The sequence below is a fragment of the Amphiprion ocellaris genome, chromosome 1 (genome assembly GCF_022539595.1).
Source record: "Amphiprion ocellaris isolate individual 3 ecotype Okinawa chromosome 1, ASM2253959v1, whole genome shotgun sequence".
Classification (NCBI taxonomy): Eukaryota; Metazoa; Chordata; class Actinopteri; family Pomacentridae; genus Amphiprion; species Amphiprion ocellaris.
In genome coordinates, this window is record NC_072766.1 from 3,457,836 (window position 1) to 3,470,055 (window position 12,220).

The 12,220-nt window shown below is 38.4% G+C and overlaps 1 protein-coding gene and 1 long non-coding RNA gene across 2 annotated transcripts in view; one reads left to right on the forward strand and one right to left on the reverse strand.

Moving 5' to 3' along the window:
• Nucleotides 1–81: 81 nt before the first annotated feature.
• slc24a5 (solute carrier family 24 member 5) lies at nt 82–10,336 on the reverse strand. The gene is made up of 9 exons (XM_035946291.2): nt 10,015–10,336; nt 9,555–9,734; nt 6,996–7,079; nt 6,671–6,774; nt 6,427–6,527; nt 4,704–4,987; nt 4,348–4,554; nt 2,057–2,158; nt 82–762 (listed from the first exon to the last, which is right to left on the reverse strand). Exons 1-9 carry the CDS (start codon nt 10,169–10,171, stop codon nt 440–442), a joined length of 1,542 nt encoding a protein of 513 aa, XP_035802184.2. The 5' UTR covers nt 10,172–10,336; the 3' UTR covers nt 82–439.
• A 1,320-nt stretch (nt 10,337–11,656) lies between these two features.
• The window catches only part of LOC111565754 (uncharacterized), a 245,524-nt gene continuing 244,960 nt past the window's right edge, over nt 11,657–12,220 (forward strand). The window contains exon 1 of the long non-coding RNA XR_004846994.2: nt 11,657–11,786. This is a non-coding gene — a long non-coding RNA (uncharacterized LOC111565754). The remainder of the gene's footprint in view (nt 11,787–12,220) is intronic.

Here is a 12,220-nt window from a genome sequence, read left to right on the forward strand (position 1 = left end):
GGTCGTAAAAGCTTATCAGGGATACCTTTGTTTTGTTGTCTTAACTCACCAACTCACTCAAAAAGGACAAGGCCAAATGAGTTCAGTTGACACCTTTTATTCCTCGACTGGGGATTCATTTGAACTGGGCAGTTATTTCTGTGACAGCACATTTTCCATTCATGGGCCTTGTGTAAGACAGGAGACGTCTCACTTTGCGGTAGCGGGCCTTCATTGTGATATAACAGTCTAGAGAATGTCCTCTGGTGAAATCTATTACTAAATCCTCTTGGTGAGATGTGACCAGCACGCATCTTTCATGGCATATTTAAAAGTATGCGAGTGGGACCAAGCCTCCTAGTCTTGACATTTGAAGATTTAAAAGATTAACATTTTTGTTGTGGTTTTGGACCATTAACAGTCTCAGAAAATATGGCTTCAGTCCTGCGAAGGTCAGAGCTCAGTCGCTGCACAGTCTTACTGGATTATTCCCAATAATCCCTAACTCATACAGGATGGACAGAGTGGCGAAAAGGGTGTAGCAGATGAGAGAAACGATTCCCAATTTCCAGTCAAGCTTCCATCCATTGATGTGCACGGCGACAAAAAGGAAGAGGATTGACAGGAGGAGTGTGGAGGAAATGAAGACCAGTCCAGTGCTGTTGACCTCTACGGGGTTGGTTGTGTCCACGAAGGCAGTTTTGATGAACCAAGGCAGACCCAGGCAGAGCATGTCAAAAACATTGGAGCCCACAATGTTGGACATGGCCATGTCAGCTTTCCCTGATGAGTAGAAAACAGGTTTACACATCAAATCTATATTTGCACACAGATCCACTACTTGAGTGATGTTTGTTACTTGATGAAATTTGAAGATGAAACAAAATAATGAGTAATCAATAGTTGGGTCAATATATAATTGTGGGACTTTTTGTAACATAGTTGACAGGTATCATAGTTGACATTTTTGCTGTTTTCAGACCTAAATTCAACATTTCTTTTATTCTAACCAAACACCACGTGGTATTTTTACAGAAAGATTCCTCTAAATATTATATATACAACTGAGTCAAACTGAAAGTTATTTCTAAAGATATTGTAGTAAACCTGTTGACTATATTAAATAAGTCAGAAAGCCTTGGAGTCTGGCCAGTCTTTTCTTCAGGAGGAAATGACATCATGTGGAGCAGGTCATGTGATCTGGAATTAACACACTTCCTGGAGTTTTTGTAGTGGGGAACTTAGTGGAAAGTGATTTCTCAGTGACAGATACTATTTGTTATTTTCCATATAAAATTTGATACATTGCCAAAAAATAATCTGTCATGATTATCTCAACTTAATAAAAAGAACACAATCAAGACTATTTTTGAATAAACTCATTTTATGATTTTTTTAGCTAATTAGAAGGCGGTTTTAAAATTTGAACAGTTATTTCTTTGAGATTTTAGTGATATCCAGTCATTTTTTATTAATAAGTGATTGTTTCCATAATAAATAATTATGGAATTTGTAAAGACATGATCTAATGAACATAAAAACTTTTTTTTTACTTTTAATAAAAACTAATACAAGATATATCCCCGGACTTCAAGTCCATGGGATATATCAAGTCCCTCAATTATGTATTGACTCAGAAGGCGTCACCTTCTGCATAATAAGTTAATCAGTCTCTTGAACTTTTCCTCTAATTTCTGAGCAATCGTGCACTTTGTTAAATATTTAATTTTATTTGTGCTCATTAGCCATTCACTTCAATATCAACGACCTTTCTATTCTATTCTTTTCTATTCTTTTCTATTCTATTCACCCAGGCTGCCTAGCAACAGCCCCCAAATCTCGCGGTGGAGCCACAAATCTTCACTCAATTATACATTGATCCAGTTATTGCTTAAATATCTTTTAGCTTTGTGCCAGTATAGTGACCACAACACACAACAAATGGTGTTGTGGTCAGGTCCATTTAAAAAAAAAAAAAGTTCTGATTCTGAATATCTTAACTATTATTTTTTTTATTTCTCTCTCCCTCTCTCTCTCTCTATATATATAATGTGTAAAAATGTGACATTGCTGATACCTTCTCTGGCCACCATCACGCTGGCTATGGTGTCAGGTATACTGGTTCCAGCAGCGAGCAAAGTGAGTCCCATCACTGTATCAGGGATGCCGAGGGTCTCACCTGTGTAGACATGATGCCAACATGAGCAGATCCTTGTATTTTTGGTTATAGGGTTAATAGATTATCACTAGAAGCAGGGTTGTATCAAAGATTTTAGAAACACTGAGGTCACACCTCAAAATCCCGCTGACAGAGCTTTCTAAGAAATGTTTCACTAGCAGCTCAGCAAAACTGCTACATTTTCCAATTAGCATTGAAGACTTATTTCATATATTTGAAGATGCATCATGTTTTGAACTTTTCCAACCAAAAAAATTAATTATTTTACCCAGTTAAGAAATCTTAAAACAATATCTGCTCATTCACAATCCAGATTCTATCCACAGACATCATGATGTGGGTGTAATTGTCATATGTAAATTCCCTATTGTGTCATTATCCAGTGTCCTCATTGGCTCTGATTGGAGGTAATTATGGGGAAAATTATTTTCAGCAACTCAAACAACTCACTAATTAGAGACAACAGTTCAAATGGATCTTTGCCTGTGAAATGCAACCATTTATGAGTGTTCTGAACTGTTCAATGGGATGTCGCTGTGCTGCTAATGTACATAGCAGAGCCACATTCTGCATCACATACTCTACATCCCGTGCCTGCTCTTTCTTAACACTAACCTCTCCTTCCATGTGAGCATCTGACGATTATGGAATAATAATCTCATTATACTTCAGTACACCCACCACTGTCACATGATAAATTTACCCCTTTGGCCTGGTCCTGGGTCAGTTTTATACTTCTCTTCTGTTGTAGATCTGGTGCTGAAGCTGTTCTCAGACCCGTGTCAGGTTCTGTACATACATCCGTTCCTCACATGACTGTGTTTCCTCAGGGGTGAAGCTGACTGTAATCCTGCTGTGGCTGGCTTGGCACTCAGGCTACTGGAGCTACAATAACCCCCCTCTTAGGACAATGGCATCCCAGGAATTAGCCAGCAGACCAACATGTGATTCTACTCTGCAAATCAGACGTTTTTCTCACAAGTTTCAAACACTTGTGATCCGCAAAGGCTGCCTGAGAGATGGGCTCGTTTACACCTGCAGCTGAACTAACAGAGCAAAGGCAATGTACAGGATTTATACAACAGAATGAAAATGTAAAGGTCCCATGTTGTGCTCTATTCCAGCAATAATAATGAAAGCCTCACATGGTCTCTCTTCTAAAGGGGCTATGTCAATCAACGATTTTGAATGTCCACACACTCCTTCAGGAAGAAGACTCTCTCTGTGTCTGTGGTGGACAGCATAGAGCAAAACAGTTGATTGACCTGACAGATGTCGAGTGTATGAGATGTTGAGTGTATGAGACTAAGACTTTCTATCACTTCTAAACTTATTCCTGAGCAACAATATTTTCTTGGAGTATTGCTAAATTCAGCCGTTGTTTTTAACTCGTGTTTGGTGAGTTTGCCAGACAACATTGCAGTTATAAAATTATTATTAAATTAACTGCTGGTTAACTCGTAGTCCTATTGTGTTATGTATTGATCTATTTCATACTCATTCTGTTTTGCTTTATTTAGCCATATTAAAATACAGTTAATGTGAGCACAGAGAGCAGGAGAGAAGCAAAGACATGTAAACACTGGCTGCACTTAAGTTGCACTTAAGGCGACATGAAAACACATCCCATAGCTAGTCATTTATTGGTTTGAAATCTGTTTTGTGGTTTCCACTATTTCTGAAAATCCCTCAGCTCTGTCTAGATGTCCACATACCAATGCTAATGGTAACATTAGCCATGAAAGACATGCTAAATCTAACGTTTTCCTTTATCTGTGTTGACAATGGCATCAAAAATAAAAAATAATTGACCCTCAGTTCTTAAGATTCTGGGAGTGCATGAAAACTCTTGTGTTCACTCATGCAGCCAACATTTTATTTGTTTTTTCAACACTGAGATTTCATAGTTAGCAGAAGCAGCTCTAGAAAGTAAATAAATTTTCTGAATGTCTCATCTCAGAAGCAGTGAGGGTGCAGGATTATACAAAGTTAGAGCTAGACAACTATTGGTTCCTCAGTTCCTGCTTACTGGCTTAAAATTCTGACTGATTTTTAAAGCTAGGAGGTGATCTACTTAAGAGCAATGGCCGTCAGCATTTTCATATTCTCACATCAAAGTTTTTCAGACAATCAAAACACAATAGAAATTGATTTTCACTATATGGAACCTTTAAAAATATCAACCTTACCAACAACAGTGACCATCCACACCAGCACGTATGTGAAACCTGAGATCCAGACAGCTGACATGAGGAAGGTTATCATGAACCAGGGCTTCCAGAACCTTCTCCTGCAGTCAGGCACGGTCAGGAAAAGCAGAGTGATGACGGGCAGAGACAGAACCCAGAGGATCCGCTTCAGGTCGCTCTCCGGCACTGCAAACACACATTTATGCTCTGCAGGGATGCATGCAGACAAATGGCAGGAGGAGAAAAGTCACATCATCAGGCCTCATGCAGGTCAAACAAGACGGCAAATGACACCAAGCGGACATATAATGGTAAAAATGACAGGAAACTTTGCGTTTCTAAAGAACGTGTCTGACCTTCAGGGATGTCGTTGAGGCCGTGCAGGCTGAGGGACAGGTGGGAGTAGCCCGAGTCGTCCTGGAAGATGCCGCTGTCTGTTCTGGAGCGACTGTGGACTCGAAGGCTGGTGTCTTCGCTCCAGCCCATCAGAGGCTGCGTCTCAGTCTTCTCACCAGAGCCTGAAGCCAGACATGTGCAGCAGGGGCTCAGCTTCCTCAGGACGAACTCACTGATGCGAAGGTCGAAGCACAGAACCACAATGTAGATGCCATAGACCAGCAGCAGAGAGGCAGCGTCATACCTGGAAGATTATGAAAACAACCTCAGTTGTAAGCTTATGTTTATGTTTATTTTATTTTTAAAAACGGGACAGTTTGTATTAATGTGCATTTCCACGTAAATACAAGAGATTGTAGCTGTACGGCTAATTTCCATCTCAAGTCCCATTGGCAAATCAAAAATAAAGAAATTACAAATAACATAATACCATAACTGAACAAAGACATACTAAAAAGAAAAACGAACAACAAGCATAACACATAGTGCACAGAACAGACAAAAGCTGGGGAACCAAGACAAGCTACCAAGCAGTAATTAACTAACATTTACACATGATTATATTGCACATATCCCTCTATCATTATTACACATTGCTATACTACACTTACCCCTCTCTCACTATAACATAAGAATACAAAATACACAGAGTCCTCAAGAACAAGCCCCATCAACGGACAAACACATTTACAGAGTTCTGATCACAGATCAAGCTCATAGTTTATCATGTATTCATATGTGGATCATCTATTCATAATTATTTAATGTTTTTAGTCATTATTAGGGAATTAAGATGCTCATGTATTTTCAGGTAAAAAGTGACCACTGCTTCCAGTAATGTGACTCAGGTGTCAAAAGTAGAGACCTTAGGCCCTTATGAGGAATATGAATCCAATGTCTAGAAACTTGTTACATTAATCAAGAATTTTGTAGTTTAATTTGTCAAATCATTTAGAGGAAGCTAATGGACACACATTTTAATATATCATAAGGTGTCAGTCTTGTATTTCTCTAAGAGAGACACAGAAGCCGGACAAATTCTGCCTTTTTACAAGCTGTAAAAGATTAAAACTTATCAACAACCAGTAAAAAGTTGTGAGAGTCTAAAATGCAAGGTGCAGTTTAAATGTCATCCTGTTACCTAAGTGAAGAATCTAGGTCAAGTGATAACAATATACTGAAGATAACCATGACATATGGCCAGAAGCTATAGCAATATCTAATCAAGTTGACCTTCAACCTTTACCACAGTAAACATGTAGAAATTACTTCAAAAGTGTTTTATGTCAAAGCAGATTTATAATTCTGCAGTGAGTTTATTTTGAAATTTAAAATGTCCCAAGTCTACCTTAGGTGTTTTTGGGATTTTTCCATTATTTGATATCTTTTATGAAGTTTTTATTTTCCATGCTTTGGCTAATTTTAGTTTGTTTTTGACTACCTTATAATTTTACAATATATAAAGTTCGTACCGTACACATAGCTGTGTACTCTTAGTGTAATAAATGTGGATGAGTCACAGTATTGTTCCAAACAGTTTAGTGATGTGTTCTGTTTGTTGTTGTGAGTGTCACAAGACACAATAAAACAGCTGTATTTGACTTTTATAGCCACATCATATGCAGGTTGTTTAAAGTCTGCCGCTCATCCAACTTTACTGCGAATACACACACACAGACTCACCAGTACACTTTGTTATCAGAAATGATGGCAATAACAGCAGCGACACTGATGCCATATGCCAGGCAGTCCCTGAACAATGGCCAGCAGGTGAGGCGCCCTGTCTGATAAAAGAAACAAAAACAAATGGTTTACAGCTCACACAACGCAATCATTCTTGCTCTTGACCCAGCAAAGGTGACCCTCGTATATAAGCAGTTTTGGTAACCTGTGGATGTTATGAGTGTGTGATTGTGTCAGATCGTACCATCGAGGCCAGGAGTCCACAGGCAGCACAGATTCCTAGGAGGTTGTAGACAGCTGACCCAACGATAGTGCTGACCCCGATGTCCCCCTTTGTCACAAACACGCCTAACACATGACACACACAGAGAGCACATCTTAGCCTCCAAGACAGGAACAACGTGGACGGAAGAACGTCCTAATCAAAGGCTGCTTGCCGTCCATGCGCCCATATGGTGGTGGAGTCACAGTTTATCAGGTTGGGAAAGGACACGGCGACAGTGACGATGATGTCGCTGTCATCTTCAACATTGCTGGTTGTGATTATTGTTGTACTTATGCGTGATTACCCAGGAAGGCCGTGACCAGTTCAGGTGCTGAACTCCCAGCTGCCATGAATGTGGCTCCTGCTACGTCCTGAGACAGTCCCAGACCTGAGAGAGACCCGGCGACAAGAAAATCTGATCATACACAATCCAGTTCAACAAAACCACAAACTATGACCTTTAAAAATGAGACACTGTATAAAAAAAAAATCTGTAAAATTAAGGGTGAAAATCGAGCATCAAGAGCAGCACTTGGTGCTCATAACAATGGTGACTATGTGTTAATTAATGATATTTTTTATCCAATTTAAATAAAGGAAAACATTGTCAGTTGCAGTTTTACCCTTTTATTTTTTGTGGTCAACATGTAAATCAATATATTTGTTGGGTGATTTTATTATACTTTCTGTAAGTGACCTAAAAATGGAAAATCTGTAAAATAATCAATTCAATTAAGAACTGCTTCGAAAAAATGCATTTAAAAACTGTTAAATTTTTCCCGGTGCACAAATAGAGAGAAGTGGCTGCTTTAGAGCCAGAGAGCACATTTTGAAATGAATTGTTTGATTGGGAATCAATCACAAAATAACAAGAGTAAAAATGCTAAACATTGGAACAGATATTCACGCCAAAATCTGTCAACAGCTCATCTGTAGTCCTTTAAATGTGCTTGGAAGTAATTTAATTTTTCTTTTGTGCCATAAAGGTCCCAAAAATAGGATCCCTACAGTTGTCTGGCAAACTAAACGAGCTGTCACCCTTCATACAAGCAGCTGGGTGGTTTGTAAATTATCTTAAAAGCAGAACCCAGGATGTTCAGATAGAGGGCTCTTCCTCTGAGGTACTGCAAGTGAAAACGGCGTCCCTCAAGGTTGTGTACTGGGTCCATCATTTTCACTATTTGCATAAATAATCTTGAACAGAATATTCCCAACTCAACTTTTCATTTCTATGCTGATGATACTCTCTTCTATTATCTTATATATTGACCAGCACCCACTCCTGCTGAGGCCTTTCAGGATTTATAGCTTGATAGAGTCCAGGAACAACTCTGTCATCTACAACTTGTTCTAAATGCAGACAAAACTAAATGTATGTTCTTTACTACTTCACAAACTGCGAGATCAGCGTCGTCTGGAAAAATCTGAACAAGAAATGGTCAACAAACAGAACTGGTATCTACTTTTAAATATTGATGATTTTTAATTGACGACCATTTGTCTTTTCAGGAAAAAAAAAAGGAAACTCTTATTATGACAGTACCAACTCTTGCTTTTCTTTTTGTGTGAAACAGAAATTGGTGGAAACAACATTTTTGCCTGTTGTTGACTATGGAGATGTGTTGTATATGAAGGCTTCTGCTAACTGCATTAGCATGTTGGATAGTGTGTACCATGGAGTGCTGAGTTTCATTATCAGATGTGGTCTCCTTACTCACCATTCTATTCTAAAGTTAACTGGACATCTTTAAGTGCCCAACGTCTCAGCCATTGGTGTTTATTTACAGAACCATTCTGGGTATTGTTCCTTCCTATTTGTCTTGTCTTTTAACAAGGAAACATGGAAGTCACAATCTCCAATCTATGGATGCTCTGCAGTTTGTCGTCCTCAAATCTGAACTGGAAAAGAAATTATTTAGGCTTTCTGCACTTAATGCTTGGAATAAACTACAATCTGAACTTCAACTTCAAGCCCTTGTTACACTGAATGAGTTTAACCCTCGTGTCGTCCTACGGGTCAAAATTGGCCCATTTTAAAGTTTGAAAATGTGGAAAAAAATATTTTCACAGTGAAACTTCTGATGTCCACATTTTCAATATTTTTGGGAAGTTTTTGAACATTTTTTGGTGGAAAAAAGAAATGTTAAAAATGTTTCTTAAGAACATTCACATAAAAATCAACCAAAATCCAGCGAATTTCGCTGGATTTTGGTTGATTTTTATGTGAACGTTCTTAAAGAAAATATTAAAAGTTTTACTGATTATATATGGAATCACTTTAGCTAGTTTTAGGATTTTTTTGAAGATTTTTACTCATTTTTTGAAAATTTACAAGAATTTTCTTGCCACATTTGGGGGATTTTTTAAAAATAAAACTTTGAAGGGAAACTTTTAAGGAATTATTGGAATTTTCTTCCTGAAGGTTTTGCAGAAATTTGAGGATTTTTTTTGCTGATTTTTTGGATTTTTTTCAGACAAGGAACCAGTATTTTTTGTTGCCCGTAAATGGACAACAGGAGGGTTAAAGTTCTGGTGAAATCATTACAGTCTACCTGGTCTCTGTGCAAGTTTTAATGCTGTTCATTTGTTCATCTGTTGTCCACTGTTTTTAATGTGAGGATGCTGCTGCCTCCTTTGCAACGGAGATCTCTGGTCTCATTGGGACTAACCTGGTTAAATAAATGCTAAATAAATAAAAAAAAAAAAAAACATCACTCAGTATACATGCATACAGTCTACTCTAATAATATTATGTTGTATTATGGGAAAGGCTAAATATTTCATCTAAATCCTCATTAATCCAGGTAATGCAACATTAACACACAGATCTGCACATTATACAATCATATTTTATGCAACTTACGTTCGCTGATGACCTCTAAGGAGGGCAGGAAGTAATCATCGCAGACTATCGCCACAGCCAGAAGCATGTAGAAAATAATCATAAAATAAATGACGAGTCCTCCATCCTTCCTCTCCTGCACCGTGAAGAAGCCTTCAGGGAACTCGGAGGACTGTGGTGAAATACACTCAGTCTCATTCTCTGGAACACACACACGATCTGCTCAGTGGTCATCAGTAACACAGTGTGTCACCTCAAACAACCAACAACTTGTTAGGATCCTCTGCCAGGATCGTTTGAACCCTAAACAGACATTTCATGGCAATAAGACACGAGGATTAACGCTGTCACAGCCTCGGTTGATTCCTCACACTTTATAAAACACGAAAATGAGCCGTGACATTTCTAATTAGACACCAATCACATCACAGCTCTTCAGGAATCTGTTTGGATCGCCCTGATTTTTACGCATGCATCTTACCCAGAGCCCGACGCGCCCTGACGGGGTGACTCTCCTGACTGCTCCTGGCTGTGAATGATACAAGATGAATGGTGCCATACAAAAATATTACAAATCCGAGAAAGTAAGGTATAAAATCTTTCCTCTTCTTTTTCTGCAGACCTGCAACCGCACTCATTGTAAATTGAAAGCGAAAGAAGAATGATAAAAAAAAGGAAATTAAAAGCTTTTATTCTAGCAATTCATCTGTTTTTTTTAATTTTTTATTCTAACAAGCTTGAAGAGATTTCATGAGGAGCTGCTGGCATCTAACACTACTAACACTACGGCTACAAGCTGCACACAGAAAGAGATTATTGGGGGAGAAAACATCTTTTAAGGTCCTACCAAGAATGAGGGATCACGAGTTGCGAGTCATTCCAGTCGACTTGAACACACTCCAGCCTGAGGCGCATCAGGGGTGAAATTCAGCGCAAACTTACCCTAAACTGTTCTGTCACATCTTAAGAAGTGGAAAATGTGTTTCGTTTTCTTCTTTAAAAGCAGAAATTTAACACGGATTTGCATGCTTGAGCCTCTCTGTAAACAGGTAGCCTGAGGCCTGGAGCTGAGCAGGTAGGAAGCTCAACTTTAAGACTGCAGGATTTTAACACCAATAATTTACTGAATAATGCATCTATCTATCTATCTATCTATCTATCTATCTATCTATCTATCTATCTATCTATCTATCTATCTATCTATCTATCTATCTATCTATCTATCTATCTATCTATCTATCTATCTATCTATCTATCATAAACAACACTCTGTATTATCAATATTATTGATTCGACTAATTGTATTTTTCACCACGTTCAAGTAGGTGGGGCAGATGAAAAATAAAACTTCCCACAACATTCCCGGAGAATATTTTATTTTTACAAACTCAGTAAGATCATTCATAACTAAAGCATTTTGGAAACATATCAAAATTCATCTATGTACTGGCAAAAAAATAATGTGCGTATCTGTATGTTGGAAGTTCCAGTGGTCTAGTGTAAGTTGGACACACAGAAAGAGCAGTGACTATGTAAATATCTGAACACAAGATGGCAAAACATGCATGAAACACAGCTGATGTTACTGCCTGAAACATATAGGCCAGCCACAGCCGTGCAGCACTGCTGGGGAATAGAACATCTTGTCTTCTCCCCTGAGGTGGTAACATCATAAACTCACTGCTCTGTAGAGAAGCATGCTGGATCCCAACCTTAAACACAGTGGGGCCCTTTGGGATTAATGAAGAACTCAGTTTGTCATGTTTCCTCTACATTGTTTAGATACTGACAGCTGTACTCATGTACTGTTTAGCATTGTATCCTTAAGAGAGGTTTGGTATATTTTTCCATGATATAAAAGAACTGATTAATTTAGTTTATCATCTTTCACAGACGTTTGCTCCGGTATGTTTTTGTGTTTATGTCGCTGTCACTTTAAGATGCTTTTTTTCCCCCAGTGTCTGACATGCTGTTGGGGGTGTGGCACTGGGACACAGCCTCAGGTAACTCCCACCTGATATCCGATAGGTTTGAAATCCCTCTTCAACCAATTATCCAATGACAGTTGATCACCTGGCTAGTATATGTGTTTGCCTCACGTTTTCATCCGTTTTGATTCTGCTGAAGACTTGGAGAAGCTTGAAGTTAGTCTGTTTGCACAATTAAAGTCCGTACATTAAGGAGTAGTATGTGTCTGTAGTAAAGGAGGCTGCATTTTCTCCATCTTCACGACAGCACCACCTACCAAACCGGGTAACAAAGACAGCAGCATGAACTGAAGCAAGAACTGCATTTCTGGTTAACATACCTGTGAACACTGAATGTGAATGAAAGTTTGTTTGTTTAATGTTGAAAACAGTTCCTATGTCCACACTTGGACAGAAAAGTTATCAAAAACTTACATAGAGGGCGTCATGTCTGGCCTCCTTCCAACCTTTTTAATATCTGAGACATCCTAACTACAAAGGCCGTAGTTTATAATTTCATCCTTTTTGTATCTGATAATGAAGTAATTAAATGCAGAATTTGCTCAACATGCAACTTTTAGTAACCAAGTTAACCTGCAAGATAGAAAATAATATTTAGCTGAGAGTTAAAGCTTTAAAACTACAAATACATGGACGAAAAGTTGTGTTTTGGGCATAAAAAAAACCCAAAAACAAAACAACAGAACTTGTTAGTTAGAC

Coding starts and splice junctions, on each gene's coding strand:
- slc24a5 (XM_035946291.2), bottom strand. CDS start 10,171: ATGAGTGCGGTTGCAGGTCTGCAGAAAAAGAAGAGGAAAGATTTTATA. Junction 4,555..4,703: donor CCTCAACGACATCCCTGAAG/GTCAGACACGTT, acceptor GCATCCCTGCAG/AGCATAAATGTGTGTTTGCA. Junction 763..2,056: donor CGTGATGGTGGCCAGAGAAG/GTATCAGCAATG, acceptor TCTACTCATCAG/GGAAAGCTGACATGGCCATG.